This window comes from Plectropomus leopardus, chromosome 6 (assembly GCF_026936395.1).
Source record: "Plectropomus leopardus strain MGB_pleo_1.0 chromosome 6, ASM2693639v1, whole genome shotgun sequence".
Classification (NCBI taxonomy): domain Eukaryota; kingdom Metazoa; phylum Chordata; class Actinopteri; order Perciformes; family Serranidae; genus Plectropomus; species Plectropomus leopardus.
This window is the reverse complement of record NC_142181.1, coordinates 10,999,418-11,025,698: the sequence shown is the minus strand read 5'-3', so window position 1 is coordinate 11,025,698 and position 26,281 is coordinate 10,999,418. Positions and strand designations below refer to the sequence as shown.

Below are 26,281 nucleotides of genomic sequence, written 5' to 3'. Positions count from 1 at the left end.
GACATAAATTATGATCGTTCATGAAGCATGACGGACATGATTGACAGCTGTGTTAGAGACTCTTATGTTTACATGTGGTAAGGTCATTAGACGCACCACATGGCGAAAGAGTAGGAAGGGATATTACTTTATTTCCAAATGATCTTTCTCATAATGCTGAGTGGATTTAGAGACCGTTTCAGCAAATATGAATAAAGTTCTCCTATTAAAAGATACCAACTCCAGCTTTAATTATTAAGAGACTGATTTATTTCTTTTTATGCTCATAGAACTCTGACAATTAGGCTGCAGGCCGAGCAAGAATAGAGACCCCTGCATTAGTACAATGTACTACTTCTCATAGCGTGTTTCATAACAGTATTTTAGGCCAAAAAGCCAATATGAAAAGTTCAGGAATGCAGATAGTTCTACTTTCGTGACACATCCTCTTCCTAATCTCCTGGTAGGCAAGAAATTGCTCACTGAATTTCCTCCTGGCTTGAGGGATAAAGTCTGAAACTGCATATCACATTCCAGGACACACAGACACATGTGCTTAAAACAGACAGGTACACACACCTACACACCAGGTTCAGTCACTGATTTAACGTCCAGGCTGAACACTGATGCTCCTGTGACAACCACAGCATATTTGACAGTGATAAAGAGCTAACGTTACAGCCTGTCTCTCAGCTCGAACTGAACTATGGGGAAGGAAAGACACCAATTACTGAAAGTGTAGTTATACATAACCAGGAAAAGGACTGCTCATATTGACAAAAAAAAACCTTTTTTGTACATATGCCTTTAAATTTCTGTGCACAAACACCCTCTGTGTTTTTCTGGAGTGCTCATTAAAGTCACTTACATGATTCATTTTGCACATATAGGAATAATCTGCTTGCTTTTTGTGAGCCACAATGAAACAGACAGAAGCAGGTTATGTAGCAAAGCCTTCATGTGCCAGTATGAGAAGGAAGTGCCCTCTGGTGGACAATGCATGCAAGAAATACTTATGTGACCAGAATTTAGGGAATACATTGACATTTTGAGTTGATTATTCACCCAAGCAGCATGAATCATCATGTGATCTGGCAGACATGATAGACACAAAACGTGTACTGCTTTTGCCCTTCAATTCACTGAAATATTGCTATGAAAATAAGGATTTAACATTTTCAACACATACCGTTTATCTCCAGCATTCGGCTTATTGTATATTGCATAGTAAAATGATATCTGGATTTAATCCTCTGATTTTGATTAACATTTTCATTAAATTGGAGAAATCTCTTCGAGGAATGAGGACCATACGGAGGCAACACACGCATCCACATAAACACACATGGCTCACCTCTCCTCTCGGATTAACGGAGTCAAGAAGCGAGTGCTGTCATCTTCATGGCTGCTCTGCTGGCTGCTTTGCTGACTGCTCTGCTGGCTGCTGCATGGCACAAGGAAGAAAAGTGAGGCTGTCAATCATAAAAGCATGCTTCTATTAAACTAAGATGTATATTTGATTGTGTATTTCACCTTGATTTCTCTAAGAACATTTTATTATGAATCAGTTTTCCTAATTAGTTACTGTGTTACTTTGCCCCTGCAAAAAAGACACACAAGGCCAAAAACACAAGAAAAAAAGGATGGCACAAATAAACTATTGTATAAACCTGACAGTTCTTTTTTTTTTTTTTTTTAAATTAAATCAATTTGTAAGCTGTTTGCACTATATTGTTAAAACACCTGTAAGGTGAACCATATCAGTTTTGTCAAAAATATCCCGCAAATTAAGTGTCAAATATATATAGCAGCTGTTAAATGTACAGTATTTTACAACTTTGTTTATTTTGTGAAGAAGCCTGCTGTGTACATGCACATATCCCGTGTTAACACTAGAGGGGGCTATATGATACAGGCTATAAAAAAAGATGAGGCTTTAGATAATAAGTAAGAGGGTTACAGATGTGTAAATGAAGATTTTTTTTTTTTTAAGTGTCTTAGTGTTACTACTCCCACACCCCCTTAAATTTATGGTATATGTTATCTTGTTAACTTAACTGTTTACAGGTCAAAGTTTAAAATGCACATGTACATGATATCACAAAAGCTGGTCTGCCACATTATCTTTTAAGTGGCAAATTTCCCTATTTTAAGAATCTGCTGACACTCCATCCACAGTTTGACATTTAAGAATAGAGCCGGTTTGTTGGAAAAGGTCATTAATTCACAATCCTAATTCAATTCACACAAAAGCAATGCTCTACACAAGTCTGGAAGGGAACCTGGAATGTATGAAAGGGCAGATTTAGAGAGTTGAGATATTTTTGGTAGGTGCATCCTGAAAATAGTTTTTCAATCTCTATAGTAACCATCAACCATAATTTAACCGTGTATCTGAAAAAAAAGCTACTTTATCAAAATAAGCGAAATAATCCTACTCAGTATTATCTTTACTCAGTTAAACTAGAACACCAAAAATTAATGACCTAATCGTAGAGGTTTTCATTTTTTCAAAGGAATTTTATTTCATTAAGTGAGTGTAGTACTCATTGACCTGTCAAAATAAAGGTTTGTCTGTGTGTTTTTGAGCGAAGTGGAGTTGGCAAGTTGTGCGGAGTGAGTACGATCAGAAACATTTTAATACAGCGTGCAGCACCGTTGGTGCATATTAGCAGCTGTGATAAATACCATGAAACCGATACTGTATGGGTTTATTCAGAAATTGCCATCTTTTTACCACCACATATCAGCTGACACTGTGGAGTATCACTGAGCTCCACAGTGTCTGCAAGCTGTTCCCTCAGCGGGATGACATATGTGCTCTAAAAGCACATGTGTTTGTTCGGTTTTATGCAAGTGTTTCTACATGTATCCTCTTCCTTTGGTGCATGTTCTTTGAAAACAAGAGGGCAGAAAGTTGACATGGCATGGGCCCCCACTGAAATATTCATTACTCATACACCATTTATGGAATATGCGCTTTCAACATAACAAGGCAGGACAAAATACAGTCAATTTTAAGGCAGAGTTGCAAAGATAACCATCTACAGTAGGCTAAATAGTAGAACTGTGTAAAATGCATGTAATAACACATTATTTGGGATTTTTATTTCTTAACACAGAATGCACAATTTAGCTAGTGTGTTCCCATAATCCAACCCAATTATTTGAGATCAAGTGCAATCAAAATTTACTAAATCATATTTGCATATTTCCAAGCATCTCATTATTTCAGCTACACGATCTTAAAACATTTTGCTGTCATTGGTGTAAATATATTGGACAGTGTTAAAATGTAATGTATTTACTGTAGCTGGAAATGCAAGCAGTGATAAAGTGACAGCTGTGTGTATTCACTTTTCTAACCAACATAAAAGTTGAATTGCTAAAAAATTGAGAACTAACAAGTAATTCAAGTAGATTTTCATCACCTTACTGCTGATATGTTGAAAAAAAAAACAAACATATCAACATTTTTTCTAACAGGTGACAGTAACTCATCTGATTTCTTGTTTTTTCACTGTATGTCGCTTTGTGAGAGGTTGTGTGCCTGAAATATTTAAATGCTTGGGCGAAGTGGAAGCAGTGAAGCCGGGTGAAACATACTGCTCAAAATAGCCCTGCTGTTATCAGTCTGCAGAACAGCAGGCAGTCTGCAAACTTCCACTGCTCCTAATGTAAGCTCACAATCTCACACAGACACACCTGCTAACACGTGCACACACCTACGGTCCAAACATCCTATGCATCACTGAAAATAAGACAGAAACAAGGCTAGGATGACAAGATTAAGATGCTAGAGAGACAAACCAACACTAATGACAGTGAACACTTGGTAAAGAAGGATTTACTGACCACAAAAGATGATCCACTTCAAAGGCAAACACAAACAACAACATACCTTCATGATTTTATATCCCTTCACAGCAGCTTTATGGATTCAAACCAATCCAAGTGGAAAATAACATCATGTTCCATCTCAATTAAGGAAAGCTGATGCTGAAGTTTTAATCATTACATAATCACTTTTTATCGTTACTTAATCACTTTTAATCATTACTGTATCCAAAAGAAAACACAGCAACCCCAGTGCACTCCACTGAGTAAATATATATATGTATAGAAATTTACAATGTTGGTGTTAATATATAACATGGCCAAAGTTTCAAATAATGAGGTAAACATATGTAAAAGTAATGTGAGTAAAACGCTCAGCCTTCAGACCGTTCTGAATACTCTGCATCCATATGTTTTTTCTACTTTCTAGACAAGATGACGTCAGCTTATGACCGATTTCTATATATGGTCATCTGCTCCAGACATGCTGCTGCAGCTGTTCACAGTATGGACACTGCTACATGTAGCTACATGCTAACGTCAGTGAAACATGAAACTTGGTTGCTGATTGTTTTAATTTAACCCCGACTTGGGTTTCTAAGAGCAGAATCGTCTTTTTCGGTAAAGGGGCTTAAAGAAACTGGCGCTTAAACAGAGAGTGAACACAGTTGTATTCAGGCAGACAGTATAAGAAAAATAAAGTGTTTTTTAAAGATAAAGCATGTTAACATTTTCCAGTAGAAACCCAAAATATGAGTATGACCCTGAAAATAAGCATGATAGATCCCCTTTAATAAAATGTACACTGCCCATCATTCGTTTGGAATCTCCTGCCACAAAAGCTGAGAGGACTCTATATCTTTGAATGGTCTTTTTATGGATTTATGCTGTAGAAAGGCATTTTTACAAATAGATATTATTGTGTTTAAAGAGTTTGCTTCGCACGTGGAGAACAAAATGCTGTACAATGGTTCAACCAGACTGACAACTGAAAGGACAGAAAGAGACAAAATACCTCTTTGCAAGAGTATAACAAATCACCAGTCATTGGCAAAAGAAACTTAAAGCTTAACATCAAAATCAGAGCATATTTATATGAGTCAAGTGCACAATTATGCCTAGAACAAGCTGGACTTAACAGACAATGCGTTGCTTTGGCTAATGCTAAACTTTGAAATTTTATAACAGAAATAAAAGTTTAGCATTATTGGAATTTAATCAGGAAATATCAGCTGAACAACTGATGGACTGACAAATCACAGTTTAAACCTATTCAGTCTAACCACTTAGTAGGCTGCGGGAGGCCAGATAAAAAAAAACAATAGCAACAAATCAGATGATTTCAAACTTTTGAACAGAAGTGTCTTTAAATACTTACAACACTGAAGCGCTTCCAAGACTAAAAAGCAACACTGACATTTTTCACACTTCACAAGACCTCATAAACAGACCTCGAGTATCTGATTGACCAAAAATGCTCTGCCAGGTTTGTATATTAACTTGACAACTACAGCAGGTTTCAAGCCAAAACCCCTGAGTGAGTTCACTGCCACTGCATTGAGTCAAAGTGCTGTGCAGCCATGAGTGTCATACTTGCTGGAGGAAAAGATCCAGTATCAAGTAAACACAGCACGTGCAGATTATGTAAATACATCATCCAGTATTTATTCAATATTTGTCAGCAAGTTCATGTAGCTAGTGAAAGTGTTGGACCACTTGACTGGTAAATAAAGATAAATCTGAAATGGTGCGGCAACCTTCCCCAGCCTGAAATCTCACTCTTGAAGTTATTTTTTGTATTTACCCAAGTTTTAACATCCACATTAAAACAATTAAAGAATTGGCCTTAATATCACCTTAAACATATTTACTGTTATACGTGGAACTCTATTCTCGAGTGGTATCTTACTATTTCTGTAACTTTCTGAGAGTGACACTTTGACATTGCCATATTTAAACATTTATCGCTTCTTGCGCCTCTCTATGACAGCAGGCCTTTTTACCCGGCCTATGAGTGTGGCCATCCTGAGCAGCCATCAGTATTTTTGATTTCCAATGTAGCTGGAGGACACGCTGTGCAAACTTACTAGCTCTTTTTGAGCATAAGTGGAATGCATCATTCAAGTTCACAGATCTTCCCACTGGCTGCCCTTGAGTTTCAGAACTGATTTTGAAACAATCCTTATTTTTTTAAAGCAACAAATGTCTCTGGGACAAAATTCATTTTTAATCTACTGCTATGTAATGAACTGTTCAGACAGGTTTGACTACTGTCTCCAGGGTTAAAACTCATTTCTGCAATATCTGTAACTCTTGTTACGTTAAGTAACAAGAGTTAAGTTAGATTACATTAAATTTAGGCTTCAAACTTTTCTGATGCTACTGCCGATTACAAAATTAAATTTGGGTCCGTCAATGTGTACTGTTGCGGCACTATATTTCTCATTAACCTTTTCATTCCGTTTCTAGGGCTGTCTAAGATATCACTTTTTTGGCATCAAAAAAAGAGAAAGAAACAATTTCATCAGTTTTTCAACGTTTTTAAAACATTTTTAGTCTATGCACGTAAAACAATGTGACAAATGGCCCTTTTGTAAGCATGCGGTTTGCAGTAACCTTGGCCATAATAGTTGAAAAAAAAACTGTCCAAGCTGTTACTTTAAGTTTTCAAGAAATTTGTCAAGCTTATTGTAGATTTGTGACATATGCCAAGTTCCATTAAAGAATATCTGGCACAGTCTGAATCTATTCCAGACACCTGACTTTTTTAACATCTGGCTAGGACATCACATATGCTCAAACTATCCCTCAACAGTGCTGGAGTACTGTTCACAGACATTAGATGAGAGCAACAATGTTTTAAGCTTACATGTTCTTATCTGAGAGGAACTTATAATAATCAGTCTAGAGGCATAAGGAATATTAGGTGATATTGCTATTTGAAATGTTTTGGGGTGATGCGTACATAAATATTTAAATAAAAAATAAACAAAACAAACACAACCTATTCAAATACTGATTTGGCCATCAATTACCATGACAACTACTGAAGGTTTGAAGCATTCGGTTCACCCCTCTCTGTTTCATACCATTTTTCCTTTTGCTTTTTTAGCATTTAATATTTTGAGCAAGCACTTTAAAATGTTGTTGTGGTGCTTTACAAACAAACTTGCCTGCTGTGCACTGCTGCAGGTGCAGCTTATGTTGGAACAAGAGGAGTTGAATCTAATGTACATTATCATCAGTGAGCATCCTCCGGCTTACTGATGTTCACAGATAACCATACTGCATACACCACAGGGCTGTAACACCCGAGCCAATGTGCATTCATTAAACGCTTCAACTAAATAAGTCAACCAACAGCTGTTATTTTTATATTTTACAATGGTGCTATTTTGGAACAGTCTTCCATTAACTATTAGGTTGTCAAAAAACTGGCCTCTTAGCAGCAAGAATAAATAAATGTGGGCAACAGTGCTGATTCATGAGAAAATATCTGTCTCTAAGAATATGGTGTACAGCAACACACAGTGTCCTCGCAACTTAATGTGAAAAAACCTATATCAATAATTAAGTGAAGATAAACATTAAGATCTGGATTATTCATGTCACTCCCACACTGCTTTAAGCCTGTAGATTTTTGTATGCGCTGCATGCAGCCAGTAACAAGCAGCCGATTGAGGAGGAGCCATGTCATCTTAACGCCGCAGCATGGGACTAAGCTGAGGAACGCTTGTTAGAACCGTCCACATTACACCCCGAGGGGGAGCCCGGCTGTACTCATGATGTGCTGGATAATGACAGTATTTCACACTCAGTGATGCTGTTGGGGGTTATGCACTCATGCCTCTGGAGAGATGATGCCTTCCACTTAGGTGAAGACAACATACTGATGGAGTGAGTAATGAAGTTGCTCCTGTCTGCTGTCTGTTACTAGTGATAATTCTTAGCATACAGCAAAGGCAGCAAGCACAAGATTATGTTTTTAAACTCAAACCCATGTGCAGACATACACGTGCTCATGAATAAATTTACTCTTTAAAAAGTTATATCCACTAACAATATATCCTTCAGTGTACTCATTGGATTATCTTTGGGAAGTCCTCAACATGAGTCAACCTTTTGAAACCTCAATAAATTTCCTTGATTTCTTTCAAAAACATTGCAAGAAGGCAATGAGCCACTTAATAATGACATGGCCCAAAAATGAGGACGGAATTAATAAGAAATTACAAGACAATTGACTGAAAATAAGAGAAAAATTAGGTTAAAAAAGAGAGAGTGACCTTAAGAAGTTGCCTGAAAAAAATAAAATAAAAATTCTGTAACATAATTTTAAATATATAATTTTAAGAATTGTGAACACAGATTGAGACATTTTTCCTTTTTTGCAACTTGCCTGACATTTCTTGGCAAGTTGCTCATTGCCTTTCTCCATGTTTTCAAAAGAAATTAAAACAATTTTTCTCTGGTCCTAGAGTTTTAAATGCTTGGGGTAAAAATTTCTGAATACAGAACAACAGAGCTGATGTTGAGTCAGGTTCTAAAGGGTTAATTCACTGAACCACTAATAAACTTGATCAAGTTGGTTTGTAGATTTTCTCATGATTTGTTGGAATTTATTGAAATATTTAACTTATGATATTATAAATCCATACACAAGGACTTTGTGTCTTTCCCTCTTCCTTTTCTAATTAACTGGAACTCTTTTATCTGCATGCCTCAGAGAGGAAGGTCACTTTTTTAAACTGCTGAAATACTTGTGCACCCTACGTCCTTTCCTCTGGTGCGACTATCACGTGCTGTATCTCAGGTGTCACTTTATCCCACGACCATACACCCGAAAGGAAGAAACCTATTGATTTTGTAAACCCCTCGACCTTTTCTCTTGATCTTCTGTCAGGCCAGTCTTTAAAAGTTCAGATGACCTATGGCAACACCTGAGTCCTTTGGTTTATACACAACATATTGAGTGTGCAAATTAACTCACCTAAGAGGAAGGAACCTGTTAACTTTGGTGACCCCTGCTGGGCAGAGGTCTGCACACTGATGAGTGTAACAATCTTTGCCATTAATCACCAAATGTGTGAACTATAAGTTTCTTTTAAGTGTAATCTTAACCTTAATTGCACCCTCTAACCTTTAAAATGCTTATTTGAATTAATCCAAAAGTCCCAGATCCATATGTAAACAAAGGATAGAGTCCAACATTAAAAACACAAGGATGATGCTAGCTTTAATTTAAATAGACATACCGCCACAGGGTTGTATGCTTCTGCGCACAAGTCAGACTACACTTACAGTTTACATCCATATGTGTGAAAGCACTGACATCTTACACACATCTTCCACCTGGCACCACAGAAGATCTATATAACCAGCACTGTTTCCAGGTGGGCATCCAAGGCTCCTGAGTTATAGCCAGACACATGTTTTAGGAGGTCACCCTGACCTTGACCTTTGACCTTCAACCACCAGATTCTAATCAATTCATTCTTGAGTCCAAATGGATGCTTGTGCCAAATGTGAGGAAACTCACTTAAGGCCATCTTCAGATATTGCGTTCACAAAAATGAGACGGATGCAAGGTCACAGTGACCTTGACCTTTGACCACCCAAATCTAATCAGCACATCCTTGAGTCCACTTAAACATATATGCCACATTTGAAGGAAATTCCCTCAAGGTGTTCTTGAGTTATCGCGTTTACAAGAATGCCACAAGTAGTCACAGTAACCTTGACCTTTGACCTATGACCACCCAAAATCTAATTAGCTCCTCATTGAGTCCAAGTGAGTGTTTGTGTCACTGATTTGAGCAAATTTCCTCGAGTTGAGTTCACCCTTGAGATATCGCATTTACAAGAATGAGCCGAATTTATGTACATATGGATAGATGAACATAATACGTCCAGCCTCGGCTATCACTGGCATGGAGACATAAAAACTAGAGATGCACCAATTGTGATTTACTAGGCCGATACTACTTTTTTTTTTTATGTATTTATTTTTTTAAAGTCTAACCTGCCAATTATGATTCTGGTTGATTCTGGTTTTCTTTCTTTTAAAGAACTTTAATTGACAAACATATATAAAAGTTTAAAGCCACTGGAACCTTGGCTTGATATAGTAAAAATGCATATATGTTATCAAAGATCAGTTAGTGTTACAGCCATTAGTGCAGGTAGCCTTCAAGCAGCATGGAGGTATTAGGGAAGATGTAGGAAGAAGGGGGAATAATGAGAGGTGAGTATGGAGGGGCCCATACCAACCTGCTCTCACTGGCTTGCTCCTTCTTCTGTCGGACCTTCAGCCACTTCCTCAACAGGAAACGCTTTCGTCGCGGAGAGGCGCTGGGCGTGGAGCAGCTCGACCAAGAAGAGGGAGCGTCTTCATCGCTGGATGGCGTGATCTCAATGGAAGGCAGCTGGAGGTATTCCTTGGAGCTGGAGCGTGATCGGGCCGTGAGTTGACCAATGGTTAGTCGCCCCCTTTCCATGTCCCTTTCGCTGGGTACGTTCCTCATGCGGCGCATTTTGAAGCGCTTGCGTCTGAGGGTCGGTGTTGAGGAGCTGGAACGCACTGAGCCATCTGATACTGCATTGCGTCCTCCGTCTGAGTATGCCGGAGCATCGCTTGGGATGCTCACCTGGAACGAAGGGGGTCTAAGAGTGTCACTCATGGTCCTGACCAGCTTTCTGAAGTGTGAATACAATCTCCACAGCCCTTTTTTTTAAGGTCCTCTGTGACAAGAATTGCAGATGCTGCAGTTCAGCAGCTTGAAGGGCTACTAGCTACAGAAAAGTTGAGGTTTAGTGCTGAACTGATGAGGCACAATTAAGATCACTGAAAATCTTTGGTTGACCTCACACAGCCCCCTTAGTTCTGTGTGTATTCTGAAGTCCTCCTCGTGTGCCAGCCAATAGACTGAAAGACTGGCTTAGAAGTCCTGATAGCAGGTATCTTGGGTCTGACCAAGTCCTTCTGCTGCTCCTCAGCTGTTGGTTGATATGTATCAGCTCAGTGGCTGGCTGACAGACTGTGAAGAGCAGTCTGGATGCAGTAAACTCAGTCTCTCAGGCTGGCGAGGAGAGGGCTGGATTAGATAACAAAGGGGGCTTCTGTTCTAAGAGTAGCAGATGAAACATGTATAAGGTCTGTCAGGGAGTGTAACACAACTCCTTTGCTGGTCCTCCCCAGGGACTGACAGGCCAAATTACACACACACTCGCTTACACGTTGGCTATGCTACTGTCCAAGCTGCCAAAGCTGTTACCTCGGCTGCTAATGCTGAAGAGTAAGGCACCAACTGTTAGCCCTTGAATATTGATGCTGATGTTGCGTAAAGGCCAGTAGGTTGTTTGTTGTCACTTTGTGCTCATTTTGAAGTTGCTGCAGCACAGGAAGACACTGTTGGCCCCTGGTTGTGCCCCATGCTGGAGGTTGAGGTCTGTCTTGTCTTGTCTCCCACTTGTTAATGCCTACAGGTTAGAGGGAGGTGATAGGACTGCAAGGTACAAGGCAAGGCTGAGGATGATGATTACCAAGTTAAGCAGTCACACACACAATCACACAGGCAGTACAGTAACATACACAGGCAGATTCAATGAGAATCAGGCAACACTTCTGATAGGATGCACAAACACACTTACACGCGGCCAAATTCTGATCTACTCAATGTACAGTGCCTTTCCACCACCATGCATCAGCACAAATTTATCAATCACTAACACCTTTCCTCTGTGACAATGACATCTAGTGCATCACAGACCTTTTAATCTTCTGTCAATTTCCACAAACAACAACATAGATAAGAGACAACCTCTATAGATTACTACCATCTAGCATACAATAGATATCTAAATGGTGACCTACTGCTTTATGGGTGAAAGAGCATCCACAAAAATGTTAAGGACTAGTCACATTTGCCTACAAATCAGAAAACAAAAAGAATCCTCTCATGAAAATTTTGACCTTGACTAAGGAGCCAATGTGCTGACTGCACCTGTTTAATGAGAAACCCTTGAGTTTTGTTGAATGTGGGCCAAGCTGAAATCTGTCAATTTTGCCGGTGCAACCGTCAAGCCAACTGAAGGAAAATAAAATAAACTGGGGCAAACCATCACAAAGGAAACACTCAGAGTTGAGTGGGAGCCTTTTGGGAGATTGGGATCAAAATGCAGCAGACACAAAGTCAATAGAAAACCTAGCCTACGCCATTAAAATCACTGGAATAATTGCTCTGCACATATGGTTTCTCAGCTGGACATCTATGAGGTGAGAAACAAATAGCAGGGGGACTGTTATGTGCCTACTGAGACTTTAAAGGGAGCATGCACTGTTTGCACAGAAATACTATGCAATCAAATGGTACTACTAATAATTTCAATCAGTTTCCCAATTAACTTAATCAATTGTAAATAATATGTCTATAAAGTTTATTTCAGATAAATCTTAAAATCTGGCCTTAAGGATTAGTCAGTATGTTTAAATTTCAAAGTTTCTTTACAGAAGAGGAAACATCTTTTCTGCAGAAGCTTTTGCAAATTTAGAAGATCAGAAATCTGGATGTGTGTAACTGATTTGGAATCTGAACAAACACTGTCTCTACTATAAATCTAAGCTTTGTTGCTGCTCTGACTCAAAGAGGAATACAACCATGCGATAATCTAGCCTAGAGGGTGTGAAAGCATAAAATGCCTTTTCTTAACTAGGACACGTACAAAAATGCTTCATCTAAGAGCTGATCCAAGAGACTTAATAGAATTGGGATTCGACTACAGCAATACAAAGGCTACTGTAAGACCAATACAAAAATGACTCCAAGGTTTCTGGCAGAGGGTTTTTAATGGAACAAAGTCTGCACTGAGGTCAATAAGCACAAACACTCAACACTGACCTGCATCTGAAGCCATCAAAATGTGCCGTGGTGATATAGTGCAATAGAGAATTCATGCTTTGGTATTGTAATAGGTATGACTGAGTATGGGGCTATTACTACATTACTATACTTTTTGCAAATGTGTGTAAACACTTGTTTAACTATATCTCAATGTGTGTGCATAATCAGATTTTAATGTGTTAGTTTCCAAATCTGTAATCTGCAAATTTGTGTAGACAAATCTGTTTGTTTTTTTTTACATAGATATTAATGGCTAAAAAGTATGCAAGTATTTTGCACCAAGAGCTAGAAATACAAACAAGTCATCAGTTACAGGTATCCCTCTCAACTGTCCGTATACGTGACTTTTGCTACATTCTGCTGTGATGGAGATGGTGTGTACTGCTCTGCTCACATTGTGCCTCTGTAGCTCCACAGCCGGAAAGGGCTTGGCTACTTATAGATCTTGCAAGGATTTCAATTTTTCAGCAACTTTGAAATTAAAGGTCATTTGGAGATGAGCCTATATTAATCCCAGTAATAACCACATCCAGGTCAGATCTATTGCTTTAAATGGAATTAGCTATGAGGGGCAGGTTATTTCTTTTCTACCACTCGTTTTACAGCAGTAGAGATAAAACTGTATATTCAAACATTGCTATCAGTGTAATAGAGATAGCCAGTCAAATATTAAGGGTTCCCCTTGGATTTTGCCATCACAGATTCATTTGCAAATATTTGACTTCAAGCAAACTGTTTAAAGGTCAGCACTAAAAGGCAGGAACACTGTGAACTTCAGTGTGAAAAGCCCCCATCATTTGTGAGATAAAACCTTCAAAACTACAATTTTTTGTTTCTATTGTATTAGAAAGTTGAATATTTAATGTTTAAAACTTTAGAAAGTTAAACTTAAAATTCTACCAGAAAGGTTACTACATATAACATCTGACATAGTGCAACCAATTTAATGGACACTGCTTTTTATTAATTAGAAAAAAGGACGGGTCATAAAAATTCAATAATACAATTGTAGACTCTAAGCTTAAAAAAAATCAGATATCTTAGTGCAAACCACTAGTCCAAATTTACTATAATGCTTTTAAAATAATGTATTTTTCTAAAAAAAACATTTAATTGTCTTTCCAAATGATGTTTTTATGAGCTGCAAATGATTAAGATGGAATAGATAAATCATAGGTAATGATGAACTCATTTACTCAGCTTGCATTATCAAATCATCATGAAGTCAGTGTATAGCAGTTATATTCGTTGTCCATATAAATTATGCATCACAACAGTTTATTTTCCAAGAAACGTGCTGCACAGACATTAGCAAATGCAACACACACACACACACACACACACACACGCACGCACACATACACACACACAACCACACACTCTGACCTAGAGGCTGAGTGTGGAGGTGGGGAAACATCATGCATTAATTATAGAAAGACAACGTTTCCTGTTACAGTTTCACACGTTCTTGGAACCTCAGGTCATACTCTGGCATCGCTGGGCTCAACTCAGGTGAGCAGGTGATGTCATGGCTGGGCACATGGGCACTGATTAGTAAAAGAGTGTTGTTTTAGGCTGTTGCCATGATTTTTATATGTTGATAATTTTAGATTAGTTATGTGTTAGAAATGAGAAACCCTGTGAAACACTGCTCTCTGGCTGAGCAGTGTGTTGATACACCTGTGCAGTGTCAGTACACTATGATAATATTAAAAAAAAAAAAAAATAGAGTGCACCACAGGATGGACCTTAATGGCCTAGCCAGCTCATGTCTCAGTGCCTGGTGCACTTTGCCATGCATATGTTAGAGGAGTCAACAGATGGACCTACCACAGAGACGCTTTGCTGTTACAGCTGAGACAGAGATCACAGTTTTCCATCGCCGTGATGGTTACACAGTGCACAACAACCATGTGATCTACTTGCCTTTCACGCGTCATTTCTGACCATCAAAGTTCAGCTCTATTGTTCCCCGGGTCTCTATTCTTAGCGCTGTGTCCCTGTCAGCACAATGTCAAAGAGTGTGAGCAGATTACAGAGGCATGCTGATGCTGATTAAACTAACACTCATGAAAATACATGCAGCATAAAGTGCTCTGATTAGTCAAATGAATTCTGTACAAGGGCACAAAACACAGAGCATCTGAGGACTGGGGAGTCTATCTGTCATGGTGGATAAAGAATGAACTATAACAATAACAAGAGTGTGCTGCACTCTGTATAAGAAATGTCTGGATGCCGTTTCCTTGTATTTTTGACTGTATGGAACATCATATTTTACATTCAAAATTTCTATTGTCTTTGAATTAAGCTTTGAATGTCTGTCTCTTTCGCTTATGATGTCTTAACACGGAAAAAAGATTCTCACCTTTTTAATAAAGTGATTATTCAAGTTAAATAAATTGGTCTTTTCTTTTATTAAACTCACTTTCTTTTATTGACAAATGCAATTTATGGTGCTGTTGGATTGCTGCTGTCATAAAGGTGCCACCTGTGTGTGGCAAGTGGGAAAGAAGGGGGTCCATGTAAGTCCATGATTTTAATATAACAGCCTACAGTATGTGATAGGGATGCACAATATAATGGATTTTTTGCCGATATGTAATATGCCGATACAAAACAACTTATTTTAGCGATAACCAATACCGATATCTATACTTCCACTTTTTTTCCTACCTAATTTTAGTGATCATCAAGTCTCTTCTTTAGTGGAATTATCATCATATTATGAATACTTTTATTGTGATAGCCCATCAGCAAATGGAGACACAAAATAAAATGCTTTTCAATGCATGTAATATTCATTCATTGTGCAAAAATAAGAAAAATACTTCAACTTAGGGTCGATGTTTTGTAAATGTTCACTTTGTAATAAAAATGAACAAACAAACAAAGAAAAAAAAAAGTTGTGATACTGGCAGAAATCAGCAGTTTGTAACATTGTGTAAATACTCTGCACTCCCATTGCAAATACTTTAAAAAACATGCCGGTCTCAGGAAAAAACACTTTTCTTTTCGACAAGTCGAGGCAGGGCGGTCGCTGCAGCTGTGCTTGATGCTATCTTCCACCTGTAGTTATTGTTCTTGCATGCTGGCAAATATTAATTTTCTTCCTTTGGCATTTAACAGCAGATTAAAACAACTGTAGGCATTCATTCTGCCCTGTCCGAACCAAAGATTTGCATTTCTGGTACTGACGTTACCTACAGTACTTGAGAAAAACAAGTACTGTTGCCTTTTCAGAATTTTGCATCAACTTGTGCAAGTATCGCTTCTTGTGATAACCCTATTATAAATGTTTGGATCACATGAATTGAAAACAATCTTAAGCAGCCACCACTGGAATCTACTTCTTCAAAAAGCATAAAACTAATTGTATTAGCATAGCCTAATCTTTATCTGCAATTGTATGGAAATACACACATGAAGAAAGCAACGGACAGAGAGCTGCTGGTAGGCCGAGTTAGAGGTTAGCCTTGCCATCTCTGCAACAATCATGACATCTATGACCCGTGAGCAAAGGTGAAAGTGTTAATCTGTTGTGAGTAATGTGAGACCCCTTCATCTCATTCTCTATTTTGAAAGGGGATTTAAAAAAAGAAAAGACAGACAAATAAGTTCAAATAATATCACATAAAATATTTATACCCTGCCTTTGTGTACTGTCTGCCTCACAGGCATGATGCTCTTGATGTGCCAAGATGGGGAGTCCAAACTAAACAACCTGCTCACCATATTAAACCTTTTCATCGAGCAGTTACTCATTCATGTGGGAGTGCATCATGAAACACAACAGGGTCACAGCAGATTATTACGCTAGAGCTACCAGAGTGACGGGAAAATATTAAATACACCGTGAAGCTATGAGATTATAAACCCTGTTCATGTAACAGGCTTTACCCTTTTTCTTTCCTGTGCTACTCTGCTCAATCTTCCTAGTGCTCCAGTTACACTGGCCTCTGATTGCACACTAGCCTGCTGTACCAATGAAGGGACACATTGTACTGCAAATACGCTGCAATCAACACAGACTGCTCTCTTTCTTAGTGGAACCCACCTCAAGGAGGTAGCAAAGTTACTTACGGTAAGTTATAGTTAACAGCAACAAAAACACACTAAATGGTCTTTCACAGGGCTTCCCCACATATTTTGAGGGTTTTCTTTTGGCATCATTCACAAATTTGAACATGTAGCTACTTTAACAATGTATTCTGATGTACAAAAGGTGCACCCTTCTTAATGAGAGCTGGCATGCAATCCTATGTCCCGCAGTCCTCATCACAAAAAGGGCTGCCTCCTCCTTCTCTTTGGTCCACGTCTTTGGAGACTTGCTGTACTGATCAAAACCCAAGCTTTCATCTCTTATTTAGACACCCTGCCTTCTAAAAATAGCCTTGTTACACTATGGAAACAGGCAGCACTCTTTGGTGAAGACAACACAGTATGGAGTATTATGTCAGGCTGCGAGTACTGAGTGGATCAGAGTCTCAACTGTGAAGGGAGTTGACACAAGATGAGTTAACTAAATCCAAAATAGCTGACTGAATATGTTTCAAAATATTGCATTTTGATTTGGAATTTGTATGAGGGGTGTTACTTTTGAATGGTGTAGATCAGAATTATCCAAATCTGTTCTGAAATCAGAATTATTGCCAAGTAGGTTTGTCTATACAAGGAATGTGTTTGGGTGTTTTAAGGCTTAACTATACAATAAAAATGTCAAGAGACATAAATGTAAACATTTACAATGAAAAAATAAAAAATAAAAAGGAAATACAGAAAATGTATCTATGTTTAAAAGGGGAAAAACTGTACATTTTGTACAGTAATGTGCAAAATATTGACCAGGGGATGAACAAAGACTCAGTATAAAAATCTGGATCAATGTGAGATGGAAAATAGGCCATACAGTTGCACAATGATGCTTCACTTTATACAGTTTGTAAGGGGCTGCATCTCACATTTTTTTTAAACACAAATGTTGTTCACTATTTGGTAAATTTGTACAAATACCAGGCTCCATCTATTCCCACTAGTTGTTTTTCAAAGCAAAGTCAAAGTAATTTGACGAGTTCAAACTAAAACTGAAGAAAGATCCAACTTCAAAGGAACCAGTAAACATCCTACTATCATGAAATGAGTACCTTGAGTAGTATAATGTACATCATTATAGTATATTACAGTTTGTTATTTCCAACCAAGTAATTTGATTGGACAAGAGGCATGTCATGAGTGCTGATATCTAGTATAACATCAGTTGGACTTTTGACTACCACTCCACTTTACATGTTTGCTAAATCTCAACAGAGCATAAATTAAAATGACCACCTCGCATCTGAATGCCTCTGTGAAGCAGTACAGTTTATGATTTATGTTATCAACAACATAACAGTTTACGGCAGTTTATGATGTCAGTGTGACGATGACCTTTGGTCTTTTGGATATAATATGTCATCATTTCATTTTACACCATTATACATTTAATTAGCATATGCATTTTTGAGTAATGACCAAAATATGTGACTACCATAGACTACCAAATTCAGTTCATCGTGGAGCAAAAGTGGATATTCGTGCTTAATTTGAAAAAATTCCCCCGAGGTGTTCTTGAGATCTTGCTTTCACCAGAATAGGATGGATGGACAACCCAAAAACATAATGCCACCGGCCATGGCTGTTGTCAACATAGAGGCATAAAGAATTAAAGATGAATCAAATTAGCTTCCATAAGTCCATAACTGCTACAATTTAGCATTCATGGCAAGAAAGATAAAGCCTGTTCATGATACAGATCTGCATTTTAACCTCTGTGACGGCAAAATTTGTATGAATTAGATCTGATTGGTTCTATAAGACTTCAGTTTAATAATCAGAAATAGGAGCAGTTTAGAGATGGTAGATAATGAAGTGACAAGTCAGTCTATTTGGACCTGTCATGCTATAATGCCTCTCACAATTTTTGTGTTTCTTATATGAGTGATGTGTTTATGCAGCTGCAGGTTTCCATCTGGCTGCTCCCACACTGCACTAAACTTGTATGTATGATCCAAAACTCTGCAGCTTCTGCTCTTAATTCCATCTTTTTCAAACTTTAGGGTGATATAGCAGCCCATGTTGTCAGAGCTTTAAGTTTGAAAATTCTAAAAATATACAAAATACTGTTCTGGTTCTGTTTTTGAAGCACCAGCAAATATATTAATCTATAACGTAGTGTTGTGACAATTTACTGAATATTGCAACAAGCTTTCACAATGCCCTAATTTTCAGGAGCAACACTTGAGAAAAATGAGCCTTTAAGGTAATGTTTAAAACTATTTGTGAATCATCAAAACCCATGACATGCAAGCCTCGACCACACAGGATGCTTAACAGCAAAAAAGCTCAGCCCACAAAACCTGCATTTTCTCCTTAAGTACTAAAAGAAAACCCCCAAAACCCCCATGACTGACATCACAGTGACACCAAAAGACTTTAATAGACATAGTAAGTGGCACTATTTTAATAATAATTAAATTATAGGCTGCATGCCTTGATAATATGTCTATAATTTACTGTCAAGGTCACCATAATAAAGCTTGAAAATTGAAGACAATAATCAATATAAGAAATGACATAATCAAGTCAACTACATCCACAAAAAATGAAATAAAAACAACAAAGTAAACATGGAACCCCAAATAATCTCATTCTTTAGTTACTGTAAAATCTATCTATAAAACTATTTTATTTACAATTCCACCGTGGTGAAAAGAAATGCAAGCCACAGCGCTGTCTGCTCACCAACTGCCATTTCCTGTGTGGTTAAGAGGCATTTTCCCAGGCCTGACAGTCGCAAACAGCTGAGAGAGAAAGGACTGACGGAAACTGGGAGACATGAGAGTGTGAGAGGCATTCAAAGTGGTCTTATTCAGAGAAAGAGAGAGAGAATTGGCCACAGCCGCAGCTCTTCTTGGGGCTATGTTGTTCAGCTGAGTTGGCATAGTATGTTTCTGCGAGCCACGGATATGTTACATTTGTGTGTTTCGTACGTATGATGTAGTTCAGATTACATGTATATGAGCTGAGCTGCTCTCGTTTTGCTTTTGAAGCACCAGCAAATATATTAATCGATAATATAGTGTTGTGACAATTTAGTGAATTTTGCAATGAGCTTTCACAGTGTCCTCATTTTCAGTAGCAACACTTAGAGGAAAAATGAGCCTTTAAAGTAATGTAATAAAAACTATTTGTCAAATATCAAAACCCATGACATGCAAGCCACGACCACACAGGATGCTTAACAGGAAAAAAGCTCAACCCACAAAACCTGCATTTTCTCCTGAAGTATTAAAGAAAATATACTGTGTTGCACACATGGGGATGTGCTGCAGATTCAAACACCCCTCAAGAGTTTTTCCTCAGTACAAGCTGTGCTGCATTTGCATAACACAGAAGACATGTCCTCTCAAACAGCTGGACTGCGGTAATAGTATAGAAGAAACGCACCAAGAATCTAAGTCTGTTATTGTACAGTCAGCACTACTAAGTTCATGTAAACATCTGGGACTTGATCAGGAAAGGCAGAAATGTATTCAGACAAAAAGGATAACACAATAGTTGTGATAGCTTCTTAACCAGAACTCGCTTTGTGTTTTTTTTGTCACTTTGTTATAGCCTATAATATAATTAACTTGCTATCTACCTTTTGCAGTGATTACTCTATGCTGTCTATGAAGGTACTTAAGTACTGTTGTAATCTTCTCCATTGCCTTAAAAAGAAATCAGCAGCTCCAAAATCTGCATCAAAAGCCACTAGCAGCTCCGGAGGGTATATCCGCAGGTCAATTAAAGATCATCTTCATTTTCTCAAAGTAAAGTATGCAAGATAATTGTTGAAAGAACTTTTCTGATGAGGAGATTGTTACAGCATTAACAGAAACAAGCACAAAAACTACAACTATTGGTCAACAACATTTAAACTTAAGTTAATGAAATAAAAAAAATCATAGTAAAACACCAAAACGTGACAGAGCATCCTTTTTGTGAGGTTAATGTGTTTTCACTCTCTGTTGCATTTACTGTGCGGATCATTCATGGTGGCCTGACTCCTTTTGGTCTGCGACTTCTTTACAAAACTGATTCTTGGCTCAGGAGGTTAAGTGCGTCGACTTCAACCTAACCTTCACAAAAGCAAACATTCACTGACTACAAACAAGGTGGCGATGTACGGAGGAGATATGGCCAAAGTCAGACACAAATGAAACAGTATGTGCTTATTTGGTGCCAAACTGTAAAAGATTCTACCAAAATGCGTAATGGCAATAAGTAAAGCATTTTAAATTCAGCAAACACATTTTTCACCTATTATTGCAACTTTTTACTGTACAGCACTGGCAAGCGACTGTTGCAACCTATGTCAAAGTTAAAACTTGGAACAAGTAAGATCATTGTTTGACAGGTACGTAAATTGTATCAGGTTATGGCCTATATGAACAGCTTGCATTCCTGTTTTTGCTCTTTTCAGCGTGATTAACACTGTAAATGTAACATTTTCCGTCAGTATCTCTGGATTGAGGTAGCTCGGAGAGCGTGGACGAAGACAATAGTCAAAAACTCAAAGCAGCACTCATCTAAAACTGGAAATTCCAGAATGATTGTCACTGATTACCAACATACACATCAGTCCTACCAAGCCCGGTTGTATGGCTACTATTTTATGGTAGATGAACAAGTGTGCCATCCTACTAACTCAAAAACATGAGACACTGTCCGATGACTGTGTATCTCTCATATCTAGACAACACAGTTACGATTTAGTAAGTGTAAAATGACAAAACGCTTGCACTGCATAAAACTACACAGGAAACAACATAAAATAAACCAAAATTAAAAATGTCCACAAAAATTGCGCATTAACTTAAATGACTGAACCCCCAACCCTGTCACTGATGCTAACAATGCTGGAAAATCTTTTACTGTTAAGATGGAAGTTAAAAGGCGCTGGAAACACCTAACCAGATGCAAAGACAGCATGTGCATGTTTGAACAATCAGCGTTTGTTTTACCGCTTGTTAATTTAGGTGATGCACACTCAACAGCCTCCGTTTCAGACAGGCTGCAGAAACTGGACTCACACAGCAAGTGCATCAGAGCTTTGCTTACATCGATGCAAGAGACTCACAGTTTTGGAAGATCTCGGCTGCAGTATATCTAAATCAATACATTGTGTGACTACTCAACACCCCTCTGTTTAATCAATGTTAATCAATGTCCACGTACATGTCGCGCGCTGACTTTTCACGTGTTTAATTATTAAACTTCTTGTTTTACCGACGTCGTTTCGGGTTGACGGCACAAATCATTAAGTCTATCGGCAAAGTAACTACTGTCAGTAAAGCAGTGGAGCTTGGGAAAAAACGCTGTAAAAAGTCTGACACGTTTCATCAGCGTCTGAGGCGCGTTTTACCTTCGTTTCGACCTCGCCAACTTCCACAAACTTGTCCGTCCTCCAAGTTCACCGCCAAAACCCCGAGGATAACTTCATGCACGGCACTGATCCATGCTGACAGGTTAAATACATCCGGTAAACGTCGGCCGCTTTTGTTTAACAAGCTCAAATCAGTGCATCTCGGAGGCGGAGACCCGCAGCCCCCTTACCTCACGGATGAGAGCCACAGAGAGCAGACCACTGAGCAGTGACCTATCAGTGTCTGGCCCAACACCACAATGACCTCCCTCCTTTTAACCTGTTAGTGGCCTGAGTGCTGCTCAAATCTACCTGATGTACTGTATAACCTCATGATTATCTTGTTAACATATTATTCATTAAGCAGGGCCGTAGCCATGGAGCCAATATTGAGGGCATACGCAAACCGACATAAAAAATCCTATTATAATACTTTATTTATCAAAAGAATAAATAATGACATCACAGTGAAGTAAATAAATAAATAAATAAGTAATAATAAATAATAAATAATAAGAATAAATAAATATGCAAAAAAAAAAAAATATCAACATAACACATGCAGCACAAATAAAGAAATGATTGAAACTCTATATAAGTCTAACATAATACAAACTAGTTGAATATGCCTGAAAGCAGCACTTTTGGTCACTGGGTAAATGTGTGCCTATTAAGTGCAGGTATCTTAACTATGATAGATAACATTAATGATGTTTGATTAATTGTCACTCGCCAATGGGCTCGCAGATTGTAAGGTATGGCGACACCACCTCATGGACAAATCACAAGCAGGACTGCAGCACATCCTGATACTAGAATAATCGGTAATAACAATGGTAATTTGTTACATTTTATTTATGATTATGATGACATTTGCTAATGATTATTTCAAAAGGCAGTGAGTGGTTGCTTGTCAGGAAGGTTCTTTAATTTATATATTTTATCAATATATTGTGGAGGACATTTTGAGCATTTTAAATTAAATAAATAAAATTTTAAATACACTTTAGGATAAGGAAATAATTATAATAAAGTGCAGTATCTGTGGATCAGGGTGTAATTTGCAGCCCACTCAGGGGGTCCTTCAAACTCCTTGCAAAACTGAAAGCACTGAAAGGCATGCTTAAAAACCTTTCATCTTTTTTTTTCCCTTTCAGGTTGGACAAAAGCAAATATGTGCAGTCTACTCATATGAAAACATTTGGAGCCCTCTGATGTGCAGTGATAAGACGTTTTTTTCATAATATTTTTGCCAATGTACAGTATTACTACTTTAGCGGGTTGGACTTGCCTTATAAGATATGTTGGATTTACAGTGCCTTAAAAAAGCATGTAAGTTTGTTTTACTGTTTTCCCAACAATGAATCAAAGAAAATTTAATGTGGCCCTCTGGCATTTAACAATCAAAAATGACCCTGTCATAGTAAAAAAACAATTGCCTGAATAATTTATAAATATGAGAAACAAAATGCATGTTTGCATTAGTATTCGTTACTTTAACAGGACATGCATAAATCATCACAGTTCAAGTCAACTAGTAGAAGCTACATAAATAAAATAAAATAAATATGTGGACGGTACAACTTTAGATAAGTCAGTATTGTGGCAAGACCTCCACCTCAAAGACAAAGGACCACTTGAAGTAACTCTGAACAGGTTAAGTTGTAAAACAAGCAGACATGACAACTTCCAGGAGAAATTAATATTTTTGAAAGGCATGGCAAGTGTTGCTCCAAGAAGGACAATTATCATCACTGCAATAGATGGAAAACAAAGAGAAACACCTTTACAGCATAACACTACAAGTAGCTTAAGTGTCTGTATATGGTGGCTGCAGAGAGAGAGGCATAAGCAGGGTGCGTACTCACTCAGATGAAAACCACCAGACTTTCTAACAATATGTCTTGAATCAGTGTTGTGATGTAAACCATGACAATGTTTTGTCTCTGCTGCCATTGTAATGTAAAGAATTAACAACGTCGTTATGCAGGGGGGCATCAAGAGACAGCAACAGCATATTTAATGGATTTCTATAACCTGCTGTTTCCAGAGTGAATGTTTCCTCTACCTGTGCATGTCCATATGTCCCATTCCCGTTCTGTGTGAGGGGTTCTACGAGAGGTATTTCAAACCATAAGTAGATCCAAATTTCATTTGGTCCTCCTCTGCACAGCTTCACCAGTGGCCCACCAATTTCAAAGATGGCACAAAAAGGGAAGATTACTGTCTGCAGTGACTTGTTATGTCGCATATCATAAGGCCTAACCTTTTCCGCCTCTCTGGGAACAAAGGGTTAAAGGTTACAGACAAACAATGTGGGCAGTCTGTCGATGCGTGATTAGACTGTGTGTGTTTGTGTATTTCCACCCCTCCCTCTCGGAGTGTGACTTTTTCTCGGGCCTTGTGCAGGGAGCATGCAAAAGCCCGTTGTCCAGCAGAAACAACTCAGTTCTGGGATTCTATGAATGTCTTGAACAATGTCTCTATTGATAACCAAGTGAAAGAAAAAAAGAAAGAGAGAGAAAAAGGCAGACAGTCCAACAGATGAGACGGAGACAGATCTGCAATTATTATCTGATTACATCAACACCAGTCACTGTCACAAAAAGACTTCTTACGAGAGAAACAAAGCCTCTGGGAAGACTGACTGAAGCCTCTACAGCTCAAATCTGACGTTTATCTTTCGAGATACCTTTTGTGTTTACAGGTGTATTTGCTGAACAGGGATTTTAACCAATGCACAAATGGCCAGGGGTTTCCATTTATGTGCTATTTTTCCATGCAGATGAATTATGCAGTCCATCTAATGTTTTTCCTCCCCTCTAGCCTTAATTTAAAGTCTATCTCATCAAAAATATGGCCTCTAATTGCCCTCTATTACTCTGCTTTCCCAAGGCTACACAAATGGATTAATACTATTCTTTTTGGACCATGTTTTATTAAAATATTTATTTAAATCTTCTTCCTCCTCTTTAACTTCAAAGATCTGTTCATGCAGCAAACAGTTTGGAGCAAACACTTTCTCTCTAGACTCTATGACACAAGGGAAGACTTGCTTAATGTGATGCACATGGCGTTTTATAACTTATGCAAAACATTTTTTTTTTTTAAAAAAAAGCAAACTCTTTTTTATGTTTAGAGACCCGCCAAGCGCGACCCATAATCACACAGATACTAAAAATAAGACAAATTGCTTGTCTGGGACAGTTTATGGATTTTCAACCTTTGGAGTAATGAGATTTTCTTGATATTAACACCAAAGTGATCAAATATTGGACTTCAAAATGCTTAATTATCTTCAGCAAGATGAAAGTCTGCTCAAACACTTCTTGTACTGTAAGTTTCCATCTATAAAATTAAATATATTTAATGTGAACATAACCACTAACACCTGTTGGAGGACTACAGCACACTGTCTGTTTCTGTTAATTGAGTACTGAAATAGCAAATGTTATGATAAGACTTCAATTAATCTGTGACAGGGTTCAGTTACAGTGAGTCAGTGCTCTGAGGAATTCACTGCAGGTTGCTGATGTGCTCACACTCTAATACTACTCTGCAATTCATAAACACCATATTGCTGCCAACTGGGCAGCTTGCATACTCGTAAAATAACATATTAGTTATCCATTAGCTATCAAGCTCAGAGTGGCTACAGGGCCAAAATAAGACACTAAGGCACTTAACGATACTAGCAATATCAGCTGTGACTGAAATAACTTATTATTTAATATATAGCGCACTCTATGAGCCTTTTTATTTGCATGTCTAAACTCTTAAAGTGAAATATATCCATTATTTAGTGCCCACAAAAGCTCCTGTACCAGAATAATAATTTAAAAAAAGAATTAGTGTGCATGGCAGGTACACTACATCCATCTAATCCCTCACAGTGATCTGTTAGGCTTTATAGAGACATTAACCCTTGTGTAACTCTAAACTCGTCAATGATGATGCAAAATGATGATGGTTCACAAGTGAGTGAAATCTCCTTTTACTGTTAACTTTAGAACAAACTGCTTTGGATGAGGGAGTGATTTCAAACATCACCAACAGCACTATCACGTAATATGACTTTAAAAAATGGTGTCTCTAAAGTCTATATTTATTTTATATTTAT

At 38.0% G+C, this 26,281-nt stretch overlaps 1 protein-coding gene across 8 annotated transcripts in view; it reads right to left on the bottom strand.

Annotated features, from left to right (window-relative positions):
* The window catches only part of gramd1bb (GRAM domain containing 1Bb), a 126,877-nt gene that overhangs the window by 77,174 nt on the left and 23,422 nt on the right, over positions 1 to 26,281 (bottom strand). For all 8 annotated transcript variants that reach the window (XM_088078691.1, XM_088078694.1, XM_088078692.1 and 5 more), the window contains exons 2-3: positions 10,087 to 11,295; positions 1,334 to 1,423 (exon numbers count right to left, since the gene is read on the bottom strand). In XM_088078691.1, the coding sequence (XP_087934817.1) occupies positions 1,334 to 1,423; positions 10,087 to 10,496 (500 nt within the window). In that variant the 5' untranslated portion in view covers positions 10,497 to 11,295. The remainder of the gene's footprint in view (positions 1 to 1,333; positions 1,424 to 10,086; positions 11,296 to 26,281) is intronic.